At 42.0% G+C, this 18,151-nt stretch overlaps 1 protein-coding gene across 5 annotated transcripts in view; it reads left to right on the top strand.

Moving 5' to 3' along the window:
- Positions 1–18,151, top strand: part of LOC120928427 (CUB and sushi domain-containing protein 1-like) — a 368,880-nt gene that overhangs the window by 129,993 nt on the left and 220,736 nt on the right. For all 5 annotated transcript variants that reach the window (XM_040339531.1, XM_040339530.1, XM_040339527.1 and 2 more), the window contains exons 4-6: positions 1,539–1,730; positions 1,880–1,976; positions 16,970–17,049. In XM_040339531.1, the coding sequence (XP_040195465.1) occupies positions 1,539–1,730; positions 1,880–1,976; positions 16,970–17,049 (369 nt within the window). The remainder of the gene's footprint in view (positions 1–1,538; positions 1,731–1,879; positions 1,977–16,969; positions 17,050–18,151) is intronic.

Genomic DNA, 18,151 nt, shown 5'->3' with positions numbered 1-18,151 from the left:
ACACAAACAAGATGAAAGAGGATATGACTGCTAACTAATGTCTGTTATTCCACATTCATCTGTTTTTAATGCTTATTTTTTCTCTGTCTGACTTAGAAAGCAAGAGATTCTGCATGCTGTGTATTGTCCTGGTTCACACTTGTAGTCTCAGTCACCCTATGCTGAACACTCAGAAAAGTACATGATTTTTTTTTTTGAGCTTCTTCAGGTATTTTTGGTCCATAGACTACAGTCGGAGCCCCTCAAATGTTGTGTTATGCACATTTTTGTGCATGTTTTTATGCCTAAACATCTCCACTCCTTCTATAGAACTGCTCCCCTCTCATTGTCCAGCCCAGAAAATAAACTCTTGAACCTTGATACACATGCATAAATGCTTGTCAGAAAGGTAGAAATAAGTCCTAAAAGGGCATAAGTACCCCCCAGTACAGCAAGACTTTACGGGCAAACAAAGCCAAAAAAAATGTCAAGCACACTAATAGTCTGCACCGTATACATTAAATTGGTATGAAACATCAATTTAAACATGCATTATACACTTTATTCAACGAAGAAGAGTATTGCTCCTTGAGTCTGACAATTCTTCCTTTGGAGGCTCTTGGTAGGAAGAAAATACATATATACTCTGGAATGAAACAGAAAAACAAACTCAGGCAGAGATTCCATGTGTAAAATACTAGTATTTGCCTCCTGCCAAGAGCCTCCAAAGAAGGAATTGGTATTTCCGAAGCATGTCAGGCTCAAGGAGCAATACTCTTCTTCATTGCATAAAGTGTATAATGCATGTTTAAATTGATGTTTCATACCAATTTAATGTATACTGTGCAGACTATTGGTGTGCTTGACATATTTTTATGTTTGCATCTCAGATGACATTTAAAAAAAAATGTAAACCCCTTTTTCTAATAAATATTATATTTTTATAAATTTTGGGCTTTGTTTGCCTGTAAAGTCCCCCTTTTAGGGCTTATTTCTACCAATTTGGGATGGTGGAAACACCTGAAGAATAGCAACACTTTGTTATCCCTTCTTCTTGTGGTTCATTACCTATACCAAAAATGCTTGTCAAACACCTGTAAATTGTCTGAATAAACTCTTCAAAATCACCAGGAATACTTTTTGATTACACTCTGCTCGGGTATGAATGCAGACTAAATTGGGGTACACAGTATAAGAAAATCGGGTGAATGATCATCCGATTTTCCTTGTTGTTTCACAGTAAATTGGAACCGTTGAAGGAAAATTTGTATGAAAATTCTCTAGCAACAAAGGCTTTTTTTTCTTTTTTGTTTTTGTTTCGTTACATTAAACAAATGTTTCGTTCTGTTCCCGTAAGAGAAACATTTTGGAGCTTATCCGTTTGGAAATTTTCATTCAGAAGGTCGGAACCGGCTGTAGAAAGTTGTGTGCACACTATGCGAAGACCGAAAATGTTTGCATGATTTTTTTGAAGTGTATACGTGCCTTAATAGTTGAACAAGTGGTAATTGTCTTCTATGTCATCTGTTTTGTCTTTTTTTTTTTTTTTTTTTATTTAGGAGCTTGTGGTCTCCCAAAACGAATCTCATATGCAGAGCCTAAACCAGGTGCTCTTAATCAGAATATCTTTCTTCCTAATGCAACAGTGTCCTATGGGTGTAGGCCAGGCTATACACGGGTTACTGGCAAAAAGAGTTTATTAACCTGCTTAGAGGACTATACATGGTCGGAACCTGAAGTATTCTGTCAACGTAAGTATATCATTTTCTTACTCTGCTTTGTAAAAATAATTGCATGGACAGCTAACAATGTACTCTTGTGTATTCTGATTGAACAGCTTGACAATATTCATTGATTTTGTATACAATAGTGTTTTTGAATTGATATATTTTACTGGCAGGCAGATCATGTGGAAATCCTGGAGAAGTGGAAAATGGAAACATGGAGGCTACAGACTTTTTATTTGGCTCTAGAGTGACCTATACATGCAATGAAGGGTAAGTCTTAAAAACAACTTGTTATTAAAAAGGAGAACACTTTTAAAAGTGCTTTTAAAAAAATGTTTTTTCAGAAGACTTGATTGGCTGTAGCTACATTGCTATACTTTTTTTTTTGGCCAGTTTTTAAAAGTACATACAGTATACAGCCTTTTCATACATGCAGTCCGTCTGCTTATTGTTTGACCCATGATTACAAAGGTCAAAAAAGTAATACATCCCTATGGTTGGGTGGATGTAAGGGGACTTGTCTGCCTATATCTGTGCACCTCTGGGGCTGTTCAAGTCTATTGGGCCGATTGGAAATTTTTTTATAACAAAAACTCCTGCGCTACCATATACTGAAAGAGTAACTCCGCTTTTGTTAAAAAAACCGTATAAAAATATTCCTCCCAGGGTGATCTATGTACATTGAAAGGATTTTAACAAATTGTGTTGCTGAGTTCTACCTTTTTGTTCTGAATAAATAGCTGTTTGTCTTTTGTCCATGTGCCAATTGAGTGTGAATGGAAGTAATTTTATAACTGCCAGTCATCTGCTGCACGTGCAGGGTTCTAATGAGGAAAGTTGCAGGATCTGCTGCCCTTTAACCACTTGCCACTTGTTCTGTATACCATTTGCGTACAGAATGCCTTCAGGTTGCAATATTATATTGCATTTTACAGAAAATTACAGTGCTGCAGAATAAAAAAGATAATTTTTATAGTATGACTTGTGTTGCAATTCTATTTGAATGCCCCCCCCCCCCCCCACACACACACACAAAAGTGATGTTACTCTTTGCTCTTTTGGTTCTGACAGTGACAGTGATGCTGCTTTTCAATTGTGGCACATAGGATATGTTTGCCTAATTCTAAATAAAATATTGTCAATTTGTATCTTTTGAAAGTAGAGCCAAGTAAGACCTCATTTGGCATACAGAAAGAGAAACTGGTGCAGATTTTGCAAAAGTGTATTCTAAATGTGGCACAGTGTGCGCCAAATGGCATCAGAGTAACTAGGGAAATGGTAAACTATAGACAGGATAAGAACATGGCTGACCCCATTCCAGAGCCTCAGAGGAAGTGGCATGACAAAACTAGTAGGGCAAAGCTGGGTGATCTCATCACCTCCTTACAGAAAGAGAACTGAGCTTCTCAGGCAGAGCAGTGGTACTTGACAGTTTTTATCATTGCAAGGGTATTTCTAAATATCGTAATGGTGGGTAAAGAGAATACACTGGTACCTGGTGGATTTTATATGGAAAATTAACTTTACTTCTGTGCACTAAGGGTCATAGTGCACGATTACATGTGAGTGTATATGACTTTGCCATAATATAAAACTTCTTTATTAAAAACAAACACTGTAATGCCGCGTACACACAATTGGAATTTCCGACAACAAATGTTAGATGGGAGCTTGTATGAAATTCCGACCGTGTGTATGCTCCATCGGACATTTTCTGTCGGAATTTCCGACAACAAAAATTTGAGAGCTGGTTCTCAAATTTTCCGTCAACAGTGTCCGTTCTCGTAAATTCCGATCGTGTGTAGACCATTCCGACACAAAATTCCATGCATGCTCTGAATCAAGTACGAGACAGAAGCGATCGGTCTGGTAAAACTAGCGTTCGTAATGGAGATAGCACATTCGTCACTTTGTAATGGACTGAAAAGCACAAGGCTGAACCGCGCGAATCGTCTCTCACCAAACTTCTACTAACACAACTGGTATCGAACTTCCCTTTAATAGTGCCGTCGTACGTGTTGTACTTTTTTTTTTAACTTCAATACTTTTTTTTATTTTTTTCCCATACAAATAGAAAAGGATGCATATCCATATATTACAATCCATACATTTCGTGTACATACAAAACATTTAGTTATATAGACCCAAAATATCCATTAATCCCATTCCCCTCCCTCCCCTCCCCCCCCCCTCCCTCCTCCCTCCTCTACTACTTCTAAAGTGCATATACATTTTTTTTCCATATTTCATTCTTAATTTGTCCTTTACAGGTTTATTTTCCTTTTTCTTAAATTAGAGTGAGCGGCCTATTTTACTCAACCAATGCTCCCATATTGCATTAATTTTTTTGAGATTTTCCCGTCTAATCCATGTTCCCCTCTCCTTCCCTATTGTGTTATTTATTACATTAACCCATTCCGTTACTGTGGGTGGATTTTGTGCTTGCCAATGTAATGCTATCAATTTCCTCGCCTGGAACAGGCATCTTATAACTGCTTCTAATGTGTCCCTCCGCCCCGTACTCTCCTCGATGCAACCCAATAGGCATACCCTGGCCTTGAGTTCCAGAGTAGTCCCAAAGGTTGCATTTATAATGTCCAAGATCTTAACCCAATATCTATACAATTTTGGGCATTTCCACATCATGTGTATAAGGTCACCTGTATTTTGACATCTGGGGCATTTATCATCTGACTTCCTTCCAAAACTATGTAATTTCTTGGGGGTATAGTAAACCCTGTGGATCAAAAATAAATGGGAGACCCTTTGTGATGGAGCTAATGAGACCACTGTCCCCAGTTCCAATATCCTATCCCATTGATCATCCGTTATGAGACCAACATCCTCCTCCCATCTCTGTTTATTCCTACTTCACTTCCCTTTTCCTTTAAGCCGATCACCTTTCAAGACCCCCGGCTTAATTAATCTTTGGAGATGTATAAGCTTTTGCCACCTTACCGGCTGTAGCTTAAATTGGGCTTGTAGTGCATGTCTAACCTGCAAATAGGTAAAAAACATGGGGTTTGGAATACGATATTCACTGCTTAGCTCTGAGAAGGATTTTAATGTGCGTCCTGTATATAATTGTACCAGTCTGGTTATCCCACGTTTATCCCATTCTTTTAATTTCCCCATGGCCAAGATTTCTTTTAAGTTCTTATTTTCCCACAATGGGGAATATTCTGTTGGTCCTTTATAGCCCAAAGCCAATTTTCCTGCTTGCCATATTCTTACAATCATCTTTAGAGTTGGGCTTTTTACCGAAAAAGAGTTGGCCTCTAGGGTTTCTATTACAGATCTATGTGGGGACCCTATTAACATCATTTTTGCACTTGCACTTCCTCCTCCCTCTATGCTGCACCCCCCAGGTGCTGTAACTGTACCGCCAAAAATTAACTGTAAGGGTGTGGGACCGCCAGCTCTCCTCTGTTTGTTGGTAACTGCAACGTTTGGAGGCTAATCCTTGCTTTTCCCTTTTTCCAGATTAGAGTTCTAAAAAGGGTCTCTATCTTTTTAAACCATAGGTTATCAATCCATACTGGGGAATTATGAAGTATATAGAGCAATTGTGACATCCAGATCATTTTAATAAGATTACTGCGGCCAGCCACCGAAAGTGGAAGACGTCCCCAGATATCCGCTTTGCGTTTTAAATTTACCCAAAAGTGGCTCTAAATTATTATTCATGAATTGTTCTGGGTTTCGTGTTACCACGATTCCCAAATACTCCATCTTCTCCCCTATTTTTAATTGAGGAATTCCTGCTCCATCCATACTACTCGCTGGGTCCACTGGCAAAAGTGTAGATTTTCCCCAGTTTATTACCAGGCCCGAGAATCGTCCAAACGCTTCTACTGTTTGCACTGCAGTTTTGAGGGAGGTTGTAGAATCTCCCAAAAAAAGGAGGATGTCGTCCGCATAAAGCGCGACTTTTTCCTCCTCTACCCCTCTCTGGAACCCCTGTATGTCATGTCTGGATCTGATTACAATTGCCAATGGCTCAATTGCCAGGGCAAATAGAAGGGGAGACAGGGGACATCCCTGACTAGTCCCCCTTTCCAGTCCAAACGATTGTGAGTATTCATTATTAATTTTTATTTTTGCACTTGGGGAGTTGTACAGTAACTTTATCCATTCAATAAAGAATGGGCCAAACCCGAATTTCTCCAAAGCATACCAGAGATAGTCCCACTCTAAGCTATCAAAGGCTTTGGTGGCATCCAATGACAGGATAGATCTATCTCCTGTATTCTCTGTTGGTATCTGTAAATTTAAATACAACCTTTTAATATTAATACTCGTGGACCTATTTGGAATAAATCCAGATTGGTCTGGATGTATAAGTTTCTGAATATATTTATTTATTCTCGTTGCCAGCACCTTGGCCAGAATTTTGACATCTGAACATAGCAGCGATATCGGTCTATAAGATGATGTGTCTAGCTGGTCCTTACCTTCTTTCTGGATCACTATAATAGTTGCTTCTAACATTGAGGGAGGTAACCTTCCTCCCTCTACCGCCCAGTTCAGCACTTTTAATAATTCCGGAAGGAGCACCTCACCATATTGCTTATAAATCTCCGCTTGTAGGCCGTCTGGCCCTGGGGACTTCTGATTGGAGAGTCCTTTGACTGCCTGTTGTAATTCCAACAGTGTAATTGGGGCTTCTATAGCATTTCTGTCTTCCTCCGATAAAACTGGTATTCCTGTTTCTCTAAAACTCCTCCATTTGCATCTTTACATCCCCCCTTTTGATTTATATAGGTCTTTATAATATGATGCAAATGTATCCACTATTCTAGATGTTTCAGATGATATCCCACCTCCTGACGTCCTAACTGCGGGGATATTGGACGGCGCTGCATTAATTTTCGCTAAAAGGGCCAATGTGCGACCCACACTTTCCCCTTCCGCAAAAGCACTGTGCTCTTGAAATAGGCGCTTATTTTCAACTTTCCTGTTTACCACTAGCTTATACTCCTGCTGCTTCTCTAGCCATTCCCTTTGTTTGGTCAGTGTTGGATCTTCCACATATTGCTTTTCTGCCTCTTCCCTGATTTTCTCTTCCCATTCCCTATAGTTCCTCTTGATTTTAGCCACCTGCTGGATCAACAGGCCTCTTAGAAACGCCTTCAAGGCATCCCACACCACTCCCTCTGGTGCCGTCCCTAAATTAAAGTCCAAAAATTCTCTTAGTTTTGTACCCATCTCCTCCGGCTTCCCCATCAATTCTAGCCAAAAAGGACTTATTTTCCAATTATTTAAGGGACATCTTTTCCCTGTTCTAAGCGACAGCACCAGAGGAGAGTGATCGGAGACCCCTCTTGGGTAATATATTTTAGTAATTGCCTGTAAACTTGCATAGTTTCCCAGGGCCATATCTATTCTCGATAATGTGGAGTATGAACTTGAAAAGCAGGAATACTGACGCTCATCTGGATGTTTCATCCTCCAATTATCACACCACCCAACCTCTTCCAAGAATTGATTTAGAGGCCCTTCCCCTGGACTTTGTGTCCCTGGTGGAAATCTATTCATCGTTCTATTTAATACCTTGTTTAAATCTCCAACCACTAGTACTGGAATATTTTGCTTGTTTACCACAAATTCCATTAAGTTATACAGAATCTCCATTTAAAGGGTGGGGGTATATAGATATTGGCCAGTACATATGGTTAATTTTCTATTAAACAGTACAGAAAAATATAGCGGCCTAATTCATCTATTCTTGACTCTTTGCATACAAACGACACATCCTTTTTTACCATTATGCTCACTCCTCTGGAGTAAGATGAGTGGACAGAATGGTATTGACTTTGCTATTTTTTATTTTCCAATTTTAATTTTGTTTCTTTAGTCAAATGGGTCTCTTGGCTACATAACACCTCTACCCCGTACCACTCCAGCGTAGAGAAGATTGCAGCTTTCTTAACTGGATCCCCCATCCCCCGGACATTCCAAGAGCCTATATTTATCATTTTAGGTCTCGTACCCAGTGTCATAGACAAGTCTCAAAAAAGAAGGAAAGATTTCCAATAAAGCTTGGATTTCCCAAACTATCGAATCAAATAATCGAGGATGCAATTTACCATTATAACAATAAAGCAGCATATCGAGCAAAACAAATGGAAAGCCCTTGACATCATAGAGAAGAGAAAAAAAAAACAAAGGAGAAAAAAATATATACCATTTTTGAGTGTACCTTTCAAGAAAAAAAAAACATCTAAGTGTGCATTCAAGTACATTTCATTCTCTTGTGCTTGATTAGTGATATTCATATTCTGATACCACTTTACCCCCCCCTCACTCCAACCCTCCTCCACCCATCCTCCCGTGTTGTACTTGATCGCGTTCTTGGCGATCAAAATTTCCGACACCATTTGTGCGACCGTGTGTATGCAAGACAAGTTTGAGCCAACATCCGTCGGAAATAAATCCCCGGTTTTGTTTTCGGAATGTCCGATCGTATGTACGCGGCTTAAGAGTTCTGCAAGCGTTTTTATGACCTTTTATAATATACAGTGTAGGTCATTTTAACGAAGGTGAGAGCACACTTTGTGTGGTTAAGGTTGAAGTGGATTTTGTTTAATAATGGGGATTGATGATTTATTTTTAGCACAAGGGGCAATTTTTGCAAGATGGATCTGAACTTTTTTTTTTACTTTACATGCATGTATTTTTCGAAGAACACTAGAGCACATGATTGTGTCTGTTTCTTTTCATGCACACACGTTATATATTCCTATGTTGATTAGTTGCAGCCACTTAAACGATAAATATCAGCAAAGGAGTAGCCAGTCCACTATTCTTAAATGCACATAAAATATTGGTGAGTGTCAGGGTGTTTTCTATATAGTATTGGGCCTATAAATTCATGTAGATTAGTGTGCCTCTGTTTACTCTGATGAAGAGGGTTCTGCCCTGGAAACACGTTGACCTCGCTCCATGCGTATACATCGCATTGGACTGTAATCTTTGGACCATTGATGTGCCTGGTTTTACTTACGTTTGTGAGTAGATTTCTACATGTTTCTTTCCAATAAATGGTTTTATGGTAATGCACAAGGCGTTTTATGTGTTTTTGTTGTAGCCAATTATTTACAGCACTGCACTAAATAATATAGATGGGTCAAGTGAAACTATAGTTTTGTTTATTACCAATCCTGATAAATTTGAGAATTGCTTGAGTTTAGAGAATAAGACCGGTATTGAGGTATGGGGTTGCGCCAAAGTTAGTAAAAGATTGTTGGCGAATAAACTGACTTTGAACGATTTTTGGCCTGCCTTAATTCATTTGTTATCCAGTTCTGGTTTGTGAATATCGTGCCAGGGGCTCCAAAGCCAAAATAAAAATTGGGGACATGGGGCACCCTTGGCATGTGCCCCTGTGGATTGAAAATGGGGTGGATTGGTAAGCAAGGTAACACTGTGGATGATGGGCTATGGCATAGGGAAGGGTAGGCAACCTTGGCCCTTCCAGCTCCAGGTTGAAACTACAAATCCCATCATACCTCATAGGAGTCATGTCTGTTATTGTCAGGGTCTTGCAATGTCTCAAGGGACTTGTAGTTTCACCACAGCTGGAGGGCTGAGTTTGCCTACCCCTGGCGTAGTGCTTTCAGCCTGAAAACAAAATTTGTTTAGAATCCCTATTTGTTCAGGACATAGTATATGTAATTCCAGGAGATGGAATTGAAGATATGTTTTGTTGAGTTTTCACAAAATACACAGGAAAACTTCCCTAAAATCAAAAACTAAAACTGCTAAATTTAACAAACTGCAGGGGCCCACAATCGGGAAATATGAAGACATACAGCTTTTAAAAAAAAAAAAAAACTTCAGGAAAGAGGACAACACACTCTTGTACAAAATAAGAAATATTCACATAGAATAATAAAACATGTTTTAACAGTCTGGACCAGAAGAGGCCAAAGTACAAGGACTAGAAAACCACCTGCCCCACAGTTTATCAAGTAATGTAGTTTTTTTCTCAGTTCAAACGTGAGCCTATTTAAAGATAGGGAAGCATTAATACGTTTTAAACCACTGGGATAATGCTGGTAGGTTTGATCCCTGCCAAGACCATAGAATTACCCTTTTTTTAGTGTAAAAAAAAAAGCCCACGAAATCCGCAGTAGACATTTAGCATATTTAGAAAGGGACAAGTCTCCAAATATTCCCAGGAGGCAATTTTTAGGGTGCAGGAAATTAGAAAGACCCAATGCAGAACAAAGAAAGGAGCCCACCTCCTCCCAGATTCCCTGAACGATGGGACAAGACCAGACGCAATGGAGAAAACTGTTGACATCCTAAAGAGATAAGAGGTCTTGTAAGTTTCACTTTATTCAGGCCAGTCAGAGTTGGCAAAGGGCATATCCAATGAAGGCCATCTAGTTTGAGCAGTTTGAGTCGAACCTAGGATTAGAATCAGTCCTGAGTGCGGAGTAGAAGTGAGAGAAGTTTTTAGTAGGGTCAGTCCGATGTAGCATTTTTTCCAGAGCAGTTATACAGATAGGATTATCTAGAGAGCCAAATTGTGAATGCACAGCATGATGCAACTTGTAATAATACAATTATATAGAAGGGAGGTAAACTAAACTAAACTCTTCTTTCAGAAGGATTTAAAGCCTAAAGTACATTAAAAAGATGGCATAGATATTTAATCCTACGAGATGCCCATCTTTGTGGATCTGGTAAAGAGCCAAGATCACCTAAGGTGGGATTATGCCAAAGGGGGTTGCTGGGTGACCACGGTCAAGGATTCTCAGTGATACGGTTTACAACTGTTCTAAATGGGGAAAGTGTGGTGTTAAGCATTGTGGTTCCTAGACATGGGGGTACTCGGCCCCTGTAGATAACATGAAGAGTTTACATTGAAGAAACAATGGCTGCCTCTGGTGGTACAGGAATTTACAGGGATGGGGTGTAACCAGTCATGAATATGCACTAGTTGAGATGCTAAATAGTGTAAATACAAGTTGGGAAAGGCAAGTCCCACTACGTGAGTTGGTAATCTTGGAACCTTCCATGCTTTTCTAGGTGACTTACGGTGCCACAAAAAAAGCCATACAAATGGCACCAATGAGTTCACAAATTGACTTGGGTATCCTACAGGGAGAATTGGCAACAAAATACAATAGTTTAGGTATAGATCATTATTTTAAGGATATGGACTCTACTCATAATGTCTAATGGCATATCCATCCACTGCCTAGTCAGATGTTGTAGGTGAGAGATCAATGGACATAAGTTATTAGAAAGGTAGGAATTTAACCAGTTGCAGACCAGGCTATAGCCGAATGACGGCCACAGCGCCGTTGGATAACTGTCACATACCTTACCAGAGGCCGAAGTGCTGAGAGGTCTTCCCTTGCGACTAAGTGCAGAACGCCCCCTGGAGGTGACACAGGGGGAGCTATGCCCAGATATGCAGGAGTTGCCAGCTGCGACTTGCTGATTAGATGTTGGAGATCAGCTGTAGACCAGGATACGCAGTCAGGCAGGGGTACCACGGAAGTAGTAGATGAGGTGGACTGACAGGAAAACCCAGGGGCGGAGTCAGGAGCCGAGCCGGTAGTCATACACAGGAAGCAGTAAGTGACTGGAACAGGTCAGAAGACAAGCCAAGGTCAAAACACTGGATCGAGCAGACAGGAACAGGACAAGGATAAGCCGAGAGACAAGCCAGGGGTCATGCACGGAGGAGTCTGGTCAGGCAAGCCGGGTCATCAACAGGAATACAAGGAGAACAGGAACAAGGATTCAGGATCACATCAAGGGCTGAAGATCATGCAGCAGTTGGTGACTGCTGCAACAAGCTTTAAATAGGGCACTGACGCCAGGAGTCCCGCCCGCATTGCATGCGTAATGGCGCAGGCGCGTGCACAGTAAAGAACAATGTATTTATGGTGTTGTTGCCCGTATGCGCGCGCATGCGCCTTATGCTCGTATGGGCGGGCATGTGCTCGTATGCGCACTGTGCTCGTAGGTCCGTGCAAGACAGGTCTGCGAGTTCTTTCACGGTTGGTTCTCTGACAGTGCCCCCCCCCTCAGGGGCAGCCTCCGGATGCCCAAACATACTTGCTTCTCAGGATACCTTCTGAAGAATTCAGACAACAGTTTAGGGGCATGAACATCTTTTGCAGGTTCCCAAGAGCTTTCTTCAAGAAAGTAGCCCTTCCATTTGACTAGGTTTTGGATTTGCCTACCTCTCTTCCGACTATCCAAAATGGCTTCCACTTCAAATTCCGTGTCCTCACCCACTGTAACTGGAGGCGGAGGTGGGTGTTCTCTTCCAGGAAAGGAACCGGTAATGGCTGGTTTGAGAAGTTAGACATGAAAGACTGGATGAATCTTGTAGGTGTTTGGCAGGGACAATTCGAAGGCCACAGGATTGATTTTTTTCTTAATTTCAAAAGGACCAATGAATCTAGGACCCAGTTTCCGGGACGGGCAGGACAGTTTAAGGTTTAAAGTAGAAAGCCAAACCTTGTCTCCTACTTCCAGAGTCGGACTCTCCTTCTTCCTACTGTCATAGTATTTTTTATAGTCCTCCTGGGATTTTTGCATAGTTTCCTGAAGAACCTGTAAATTTTCTTGGAGAAAGGTTAATCTGTCTTGTACGGCAGGCACCGTTGCTTCAGGGATGGTATTGGGCAAGAAGGACAGATGAAATCCGTAATTTGCCCAAAACGGAGACTGGTTAGTGGTGGAGTGTACCGAATTATTGTATGCAAATTCTCACTTTTCCGCTTTTGCGTAGAGCCTGTGCAACCTTAATGTGGCTAGTACCTTCCGGACATGGGTTCTGTGTAATTCCAAGGTGGCAGAGAAAATGAGAATGTCGTCTAAATAAACGATAACAAAGTAATCCAGGAACTTTCTGAAGATGTTGTTCACGAAATGTTGAAAGGTCGCCGGGGCGTTGCATAGGCCGAAAGGCATAACGAGATATTCGAAATGACCGAAGCGGGTTCTAAAGGCGGTCTTCCATTCATCCCCCTCCCGAATGCGCACGAGATTGTAGGCACCTCGTAGATCCAATTTAGTAAAGACTCGTGCAGTACTGAATCGCTGAAAATGTTCAGGAACGAGAGGAAGAGGGTATCGATTTTTGATGGTGATTTTATTGAGTTCTCTGTAATCCACACAGGGTCGGAGGGTATGATCTTTCTTCTCTACAAAGAAGATTCCGGCACTGGCTGGAGAGGAAGATGGGCGGATGAACTTCTTTTCCAGATTTTCGTCAATGTATTGACGCAAGGTCTCAAGCTCAGTCTCTGAAAGTGGGAATATTCGCCCAAAGGGGATTTCTGCACCAGGCAGCAACTCAATAGGACAGTCGTATGGACGGTGCAGTGGTAAGGTATCGGCTTTCTTCTTGTCGAAGACGTCTAGGAAATCATGGTAAACTGAGGAAACATTTGGATTGGAAGTAGAGGCTGGCTGGACGGTGAGACAACTGGGAGAGGCTGAAGTCTCGGGTTTTATGTAGTGCTGATGGCAGTAACCAGATTTAAAGGAGATACTCCCTGTGCTACTCCCTGTGCTCCAGTCTATCTGTGGACTGTGTGCCCGCAGCCAAGGGAGTCCCAGGATCACAGGAAACATCGGTGAACAAATAACATCCAGACAGAGGAACTCTTGATGGCCAGAATCAGTTGAGGCAAAAATAGGTAAAGTCTCTTGGGTGACAGGCCCTGAGCAAGGTGTAGATCCATCGGCTAAATAGATCTCAAGTCCTTGTTCTTTTTTCCGCAGGGGAATCTGGTAGTCCTTAGCAACGGAAATGTCCATAAAGCAACTACAAGCTCCGGAATCGATTATTGCTGGAAATCTGACCTCCCCTCTTGCCAACTGTAACGTGACATGGAGCACCAGGTGAGTTGAGGAGGATTTCGGGACTCGGAGATGCAACAGGTTGCGGAAAGAGGATCTACAGGGCCAGGGTTGGACAGCTGGAGCGAAGATGTCCGGCCTCTCCGCAGTAGAAGCAAAGGTTCGCCTGCCGGCGATGCAGTCTTTCATTGGGGGTCAGGGCAGGGCGAACCATAGCAACCTGCATAGGCCCACTGTTGAACGTGACTGAAGAGGAGGGCGCGTGAGCAGCTGGAGCCATAGGCTGTAAGTGAGAAGGCCGGCAGGCACGTTCAGACTGTCGCTCCCACAAGCGCCTGTCAAGTTGGATGGTTAGCTGAATGAGCCCCTCCAAGGTGGCAGGAGCCTCCACTCGTGCCAACTCGTCTTTGATAGGTTCAGACAGGCCAAGGCGGAATTGATGCCTGAGGGCGGCCTCGTTCCATCCTGTGTCTGCAGCCCAATTGCGAAAGTCCACCGTATAGTCCTCTACAGGGCGCTGTCCTTTTCGTAGAGCGTGGAGGGCCGACTCCGCGGTGGCCGGACGTTGAGGATCATCATATAAGGTGGCCATAGCTTTAAAAAATGAGTCCAAAGTGTTGATGGCGGGGTTCTTTTGCTCCAACAACTGATGGGCCCAGGATTGAGGTCCCTCAGACAGCAAAGTGATAACAAACCCCACTTTAACAGTTTCTAGAGAGAAGGTCCTTGGCTGTAGGGTCAGGTACAGTATACAGGAGACCTTAAACGCTCTGAGCTTCCTTCGGTCACCTGGTTTCCACGGTCCTGTGTTTCCTGATCTCTACTCTGTCTTTCCTGTGCAGATGAGGGCAGAGGGGGTAGACTCTTCCAGAAATGGAAGGAGGATATACCCAACCTCGCAGATGACTGGGAGGAGGGGATCCAGCAATACATCCCCCTGATGATCTCAGCCAGGGATAGATACATCCAGCTGAAGTTCCTCCACAGGGCATACTACACCCCTCAGAGGCTGTCGAATATACCCAGCTCAATCTGATAGATGCTCAAAATGCACTCTGGAGCTGGGTTCGTTCTGGCATGTAGTGTGGTCTTGTCCCTAATATACGGAAGTTCTAGGGGGATGTAGTCCAGACTGTCAATTAAGTGGGTGGTTTGAACATAGGAGTCGACCCTCTCATTTTCCTCCTGTGTATCTGCGACAATGTCACCCCTAACACACACAAGAGGTTGTTCATCTCCTGTGCCTCCATCTATGCCAGGAAAGCTATACTGACTAAATGGAAGCAACCAAAACCGCCTACGGTGACACGGTGGAGGGCACTGATAGACTCCGTCCTCCCTCTATACGAACTTGCATATATGAGTCAGAAAAGTCCCAAGAAGTTTGAAAAAATTATGGGGAGCCTGGATGAAAAGCTGATAGCCGCTTCACTTGAATGTGGGAAACCATATAGTCCAGAGCTGGGCATGGCAAGGAGGGTTCCCAGAGCCCCCCTCCCCCGGGCTTTGACCCGGACCTTGGGAATTAGGAGACGCTGTTTTGTAAAAAAAAAAATAAAGCGTCTCCTATGGAGATTTTTAAGTACCGAAGTTTGGTGCCATTCCATGAGTGTGCGCAGTTTTAAAGCGTGACATGTTGGGTATCTATTTACTTGGCGTAACATTCTTTAGATTATACAAAAAAATTGGGCTAACTTTACTGTTTTTGTCATTTTTTAATTCATGAAACCGTTTTTTCCCCAAAAAATTATTGCGCAAATACTGTGCGAGAAAAAAAGTTGTAATGACCGCCATTTTATTCCCTATGGTGTCTGCTAAAAAAACAGAAGTGCCAAAATAGGCCCGGTGGACAAGTGGTTAAAGAGGCTCTGTCCTTAAGTGGTTAAAGAAACCTTTCAGATGTACATGTTTTATATATATATATTTACAGTGGTCTAGCTTATAACTATGTATATACCATAGCTGGCCAAGGCCACTGGAAATCACTGAAGTTGTGATGTCATTGCCCTGCTTCTGCAACTTGTCCAATCAGATAAACCTGTGCATTCATTCATAAAATGCAAAACGTTCTCTGGCTCCCATGCTGAGCGGCCAAACTTTTGAGTTCATAATACAGATGGCCAGCTACTTGACACAGGACCTGGAGGCAATGTTAATCACTGGAGCAGTGGTGTCCTACTTCAGTGGATTTCCAGCTTCCAGAGTCATCTGCCAGCTATGGTATATGCAAAGCTCCATTGCTCCAGGCTGGACCAAAGTAAATATGTATAAAACTATCCATACTTGGATATTCTCTTTAACCGCTTGCCGACTGCCTCACACACATTTACGTCTGCAGAATGGCTCTGGCAGGCAAAGCAACGTAAATACGTTGCTTTGAACCTTCTGCCTAGTGGGCGCCCGCCACGGTCTCCATGACCGTGCCCGCGGGACCAGCGGACTCTATGTGCGCCGGTGTCCCGCGATCGGGTCCCGGAACGGCAGAATGGGGGATGCCTTTGTAAACAAGGCATTTCCCTGTTCTGCCTAGTGACACAACACTGATCATCTGCTCCCTCTCATTGGGAGCAGCCATAAGTGACATGTCACAGTAAGCCACGCCCCTACACAGTTAGAATTGCTCCCTAGGACACACTTAACCCCTTCCCAGTCCCTACTGGTTAACCCCTTCCCTGCCAGTCACATTTATACAGTAATCCGTGCATTTTAAAATGTGAATGGTCCCAAAATAGCGCCAAGTGTCCGATGTACCCGCCATAATGTCCCAGTCACAATAAAAATTGCAGATCGCCGCCATAATTAGTTCTCCCCTCTATACATTAGGGTCTTTAGAGTCACTCCACCTTGCATAAGGGTCCCCAGAGCCCCCTCCTTATATCAGGATCTCCAAAACTCCCCTCTTTACATCAGGGTCCCTGTGCAAACCAATCAATATCCGCTTATCGCGTTTTTTTTTTTACCCAAAATATGTAGACGAATAGGCATTGGCCTAAACTGAGAAATAAAATGCATTTTTTTAAAAAAAATTGGGGATATTTATTATAGCAAAAAGTACAAAATATTGCTTTTTTTTTTCAAAATTGTCTCTCTATTTTTGTTTATAGCGCAAAAAATAAAAACCACAGAGGTGATCAAATACCACCAAAATAAATTTATATTTGTCGGGGAAAAAAAAGGGCTTCAATTTTTGTTTGGAAGCCACGTCGCACGACCACGAAATTGTCAGTTAAAACGACAGTGCCAAATCGCAAAAAGTGGCCCGGTCTTTTGTCAGCCAAATGGTCCAGGGCTGAAGTGGTTAAACTGTTTCTGAAATGACAGATTAGTGGCGTGGTATACTGTAACTTCTCAGTGTTTTACTTCTTATGTTCATAATACAATCTATATAATTTTTTTAACTTTTTTTTTTTTTTTTCTGCTTTTAGGTATCGTTTAGTGAGCAGACGAAATTTCAGAGATTGCCAAGTAGATGGAATTTGGAGTAATGTTCTTCCTCAATGTGATGGTAAATATCACATCTGCATTTGCCATTCTTATCTTCAGTATGCACACTACTGTGTAGTTTATACTGAAAGTTTTTCTTTCATTTAACTTTGTTGTCACATCTTGGCGAACTTCTTTTGGGCGACAGGCATCCCGCGATTCTGTTTCAGCAATTTTATTGTGATTGCTGCTCGACGAATTACAGCAAAAACGTGCAGCGATCCGGGTGCCATTGGAAGTGACAGGGATTACACGGGCATTCCGCGATTTGCCACTATTTTCATTCGCGGGCAGAATTGCGCCGATTCCGCCCGCGATTCAGAACACCAACATGTGAACGGAACTTAAAAGCTTGTAGGCATTTACATGTGTTTCCTAAAAAGCATATTGTCAAAATGCAAACACATTTCCCATAGAAGCATAAAGATAACCACGCCCACTGTGCTTGGAGGGGTATGGCATGAATGCAATGTACAGACAGCAAGCACTGAAATCTCTATTATAAAATCTACAGCCAAACCTGTATTGTGATTTTAGAATTTATCTAGTAAAGCTTGGCTCATTATGGATTATAATCTGCATGAGTTTAAGTACTTTGCACTTGTACTTAAAAAAAATATACTGCCTCATGCTTTCCCCAAAGTGCCTGCCCGATTTGCATTGCCGTCAATAAACCAAGTTAAACAGACTTTCAAAGTTTCAGTTCAAAACTTTATACAAGTGGTCATTGGTATTCAACAGAGCATTTGAAATAGCTATCCAGCCCCATTTAGAGGGAACCATTGTTCTAAAGCTACAATACGGTTTCTAATACTTGGCCTATCAGCTTTAGGCTTCATGTACACGGGACGTTTTTACAACCTCTTCTGAACGATTTAACTTGGCAGATGGTAACCCACGTTTAAACGTCTGTTTTGCTGCATTTACATGCCGCGTTTGCGCTTAGAAGCATTTCTAAAAAAATAAATTAAAAAAAGCTTTTTTTTTTTTTTTTTTTTTTACAAAATAGGCAAAAATGAAAAACGCATTTAAACTAAACACGGCTAAATGCAAGTTACCGCTTTTAGCAGCGTTTAGAAGCATTTGATGCTTGAAATGCCTCTAAACTCAGCTTCTGAACCCAT

The sequence above is a fragment of the Rana temporaria genome, chromosome 2 (assembly GCF_905171775.1).
Source record: "Rana temporaria chromosome 2, aRanTem1.1, whole genome shotgun sequence".
Classification (NCBI taxonomy): domain Eukaryota; kingdom Metazoa; phylum Chordata; class Amphibia; order Anura; family Ranidae; genus Rana; species Rana temporaria.
Note: the sequence above shows the minus strand (reverse complement) of the source record. Positions and strands in the feature narration are given on the sequence as shown.